Here is a 2500-nt window from a genome sequence, read left to right as displayed (position 1 = left end):
CAGGATACGCCTGTGAGGAGAGCAGGGCCAGCGATGGCAGCCCGCCGGTGTGCAGTGTCAGCTTGGCCCTCTCTCCTCCCCGCTGTGTCCTTGTCTACAGCACACAGTGGGAGGCCTATTCTATCCCACGATGCCTCACTTTAGCCCTCCCTGGATAGAGAGGGTGGCTCCATTCAGACTCAAATTCACCCCCCCCCCCCCGCATCAGGACCACTGAGCCAATAACCAGACCTTCCCATTCACACTCATCAATCTGGCCCCATCTCTCCAGCCCCAGGGATGACCGCACAGGTCCAGTGGAGCCCCCTGTGGCAGAGACAGGTTGGGGCGCCAGAGCCAGTAATGGGATTTGCATTGAAATGAAGTGCTCCTCTAGTGGCAGTTGAGTGTGTGTGTGTGTGTGTGTGTGTGTGTGTGTGTGTGTGTGTGTGTGTGTGTGTGTGTGTTTGTGTGTGTGTGTGTGTGTGTGTGTGTGTGTGTGTGTGTGTGTGTGTGTGTGTGTGTGTGTGTGTGTACAGTATGTGTGTGTGTGTGTGTGTGTGTGTGTGTGTGTGAGAGAGAGAGAGAGAGTGTGTGTGTGTGTGTGTGTGTGTGTGTGTGTGTGTGTGTAAGTGTGTGTGTGTGTGTGCATGTGTGTGTGTGTAAGTGTGTGTATAAGTGTGTGTAGCTCCATCTGTCTCCAGTGAGGCAGGGAGAATGGACTCCACTGAGAGGTCGAGAGATGAGTGACTGCTGCCTGCTTCTCTCCTCAGCAGAAGGGTTTGGACATTAAGAAGAGGACACATTACTGTAATGGGCACGGTCCTGAAAAATAGTTTTGATAAAAGTTAATTTAAAAACGTCTAGACGTTTTACACGTCTCATATTGCACTCTACATCACCATGAAAGATGTGTAGTTGCTAGTTACATCTAAGTCGAGCCTATTAGTGGACTCCATTTTCTAGTGTGCTCTCCAAGTATACACCCTGAGAAACTTTTGAGAGAGGATTAAAAACAGGGGACAAAACAAACAATGCGATTAGAGTTTAGTCCACGTCGTCCTGTCCTGTATAAAGCGTTTGTTGTGGGAGCCTGTAAGGTCAGAGGAATGGATGTTAATGGCCAGAACAGAACAGGGCTAGAGGCCAGCGCGCTGCACGGACGGCTGTGTTCCAAACGGAGCTCCACTCCGTACCTGCCTGTGGTGGAGCACGACATTACACCTCATGCCACAGCGCTGCTGTGTGGACAAATCTCCCCATTCCAGGAGGAGGAATACAAGGGAGAGGGAAAAGCCATTTGCACCAGTCCCTCTCCCTCACTCTCTCTCTCTCTCTCTCTCTCTCTCTCTCTCTCCTCTCTCTCTCTCTCTCTCTCTCTCTCTCTCCTCTCTCTCTTGTTCTGTCCAAGAGCCTTTTCAAGGCTTTCTCTCTTTGTTTCCAGAGAGGCAGGTTCCTTCGCACCTCCGATTGATTTCTCCACTCCATAATATTCCCCGTCTCGCTTCACGCTAAGCAGGCCATCGATTGGCAGCATCGCCCTCCGATGCGAGGCCTCCCTCCACCAGCCCTGTCGTCCATTCCAGTCACGCCAGGGGGATAATAAGCTATCTTCCCTCCGTCATTAGGGGACCTGACCTCTCCTCTTGTCCTCCACACCTCTGAAGCTTCTCTTGTTTACCGGTTATTTGTGTTTTTCTTTCTCTTTGTGTGCTTTTAGGGTCTTAATTGGGCAGGATGACAACTGTATTGTCTGAGGCAAAACATAGCTGGATTTGGCGGGTGCTGGGTAACACTTGTACATATACTATACAGCAAAACATAACTGGATTTGGCGGGTGCTGGGTAACATTTGTATTGTGTAAGGTAACAGATTACATATGGCGGTAGAGAACTCTTTTGTCCGCGACTGATACTCTCGCTCACCTCTTCTGGATTGCCACCGTTTAAATCATCCATCGCTCTTTATCCGTTGACAAGTTAAACACCGCCATGTATTCTTCAAGAATGACAAGTTCTATGCTCTCTCTCTCTCCCTCTCTCTCCATCTACGGTAGACTTTACTGTAAAATCCATTTCCTTGAGTCTGACAAGAAAATAAATGAAATATCCTGGGCGTGAAAATGAAAATAATCCCTCACTCTCTTCCCTTAATAAAATAGTCAAGACTTAAACCCCCCCTCTCTCTGTCCTCTCTCTGTCAGGCCTTCAGTCAGGCGTACACCACCCAGCGGAAGGTTGCCGAGGATGGCGAGAGCAACGAGGAGACGCTGCTGCAGGAGTCGGCCAGTAAGGAGGCCTACTACATGGGCCGCCTGCTGGACATGCAGGCCGAGCTCAAGCTCAACCGCTCGCTCACCTCCAACACACAGGCCGAGAACGAGCGGCTGGCCGCCCTGCTGCAGGAGCTGCGCGAGGTGAGTGTGTGTGAGTGTGTGAGTGTGTGTGTGTGTGTGTGTGTGTGTGTGTGTGTGTGTGTGTGTGTGTGTGTGAGTGTGTGTGTGTGTGTGTGTGTGTGTGT

At 50.7% G+C, this 2500-nt stretch overlaps 1 protein-coding gene across 1 annotated transcript in view; it reads left to right on the top strand.

The window, feature by feature from the left end:
* Positions 1-2500, top strand: part of LOC134062006 (protein bicaudal D homolog 1-like) — a 31851-nt gene that overhangs the window by 13343 nt on the left and 16008 nt on the right. The window contains exon 2 of the mRNA XM_062517879.1: positions 2184-2396. Coding sequence (XP_062373863.1) covers positions 2184-2396 — 213 coding nt within the window. The remainder of the gene's footprint in view (positions 1-2183; positions 2397-2500) is intronic.

Source organism: Sardina pilchardus, chromosome 17 (assembly GCF_963854185.1).
Source record: "Sardina pilchardus chromosome 17, fSarPil1.1, whole genome shotgun sequence".
Lineage (NCBI taxonomy): Eukaryota > Metazoa > Chordata > Actinopteri > Clupeiformes > Clupeidae > Sardina > Sardina pilchardus.
This window is presented reverse-complemented; position numbering and strand designations above follow the sequence as displayed.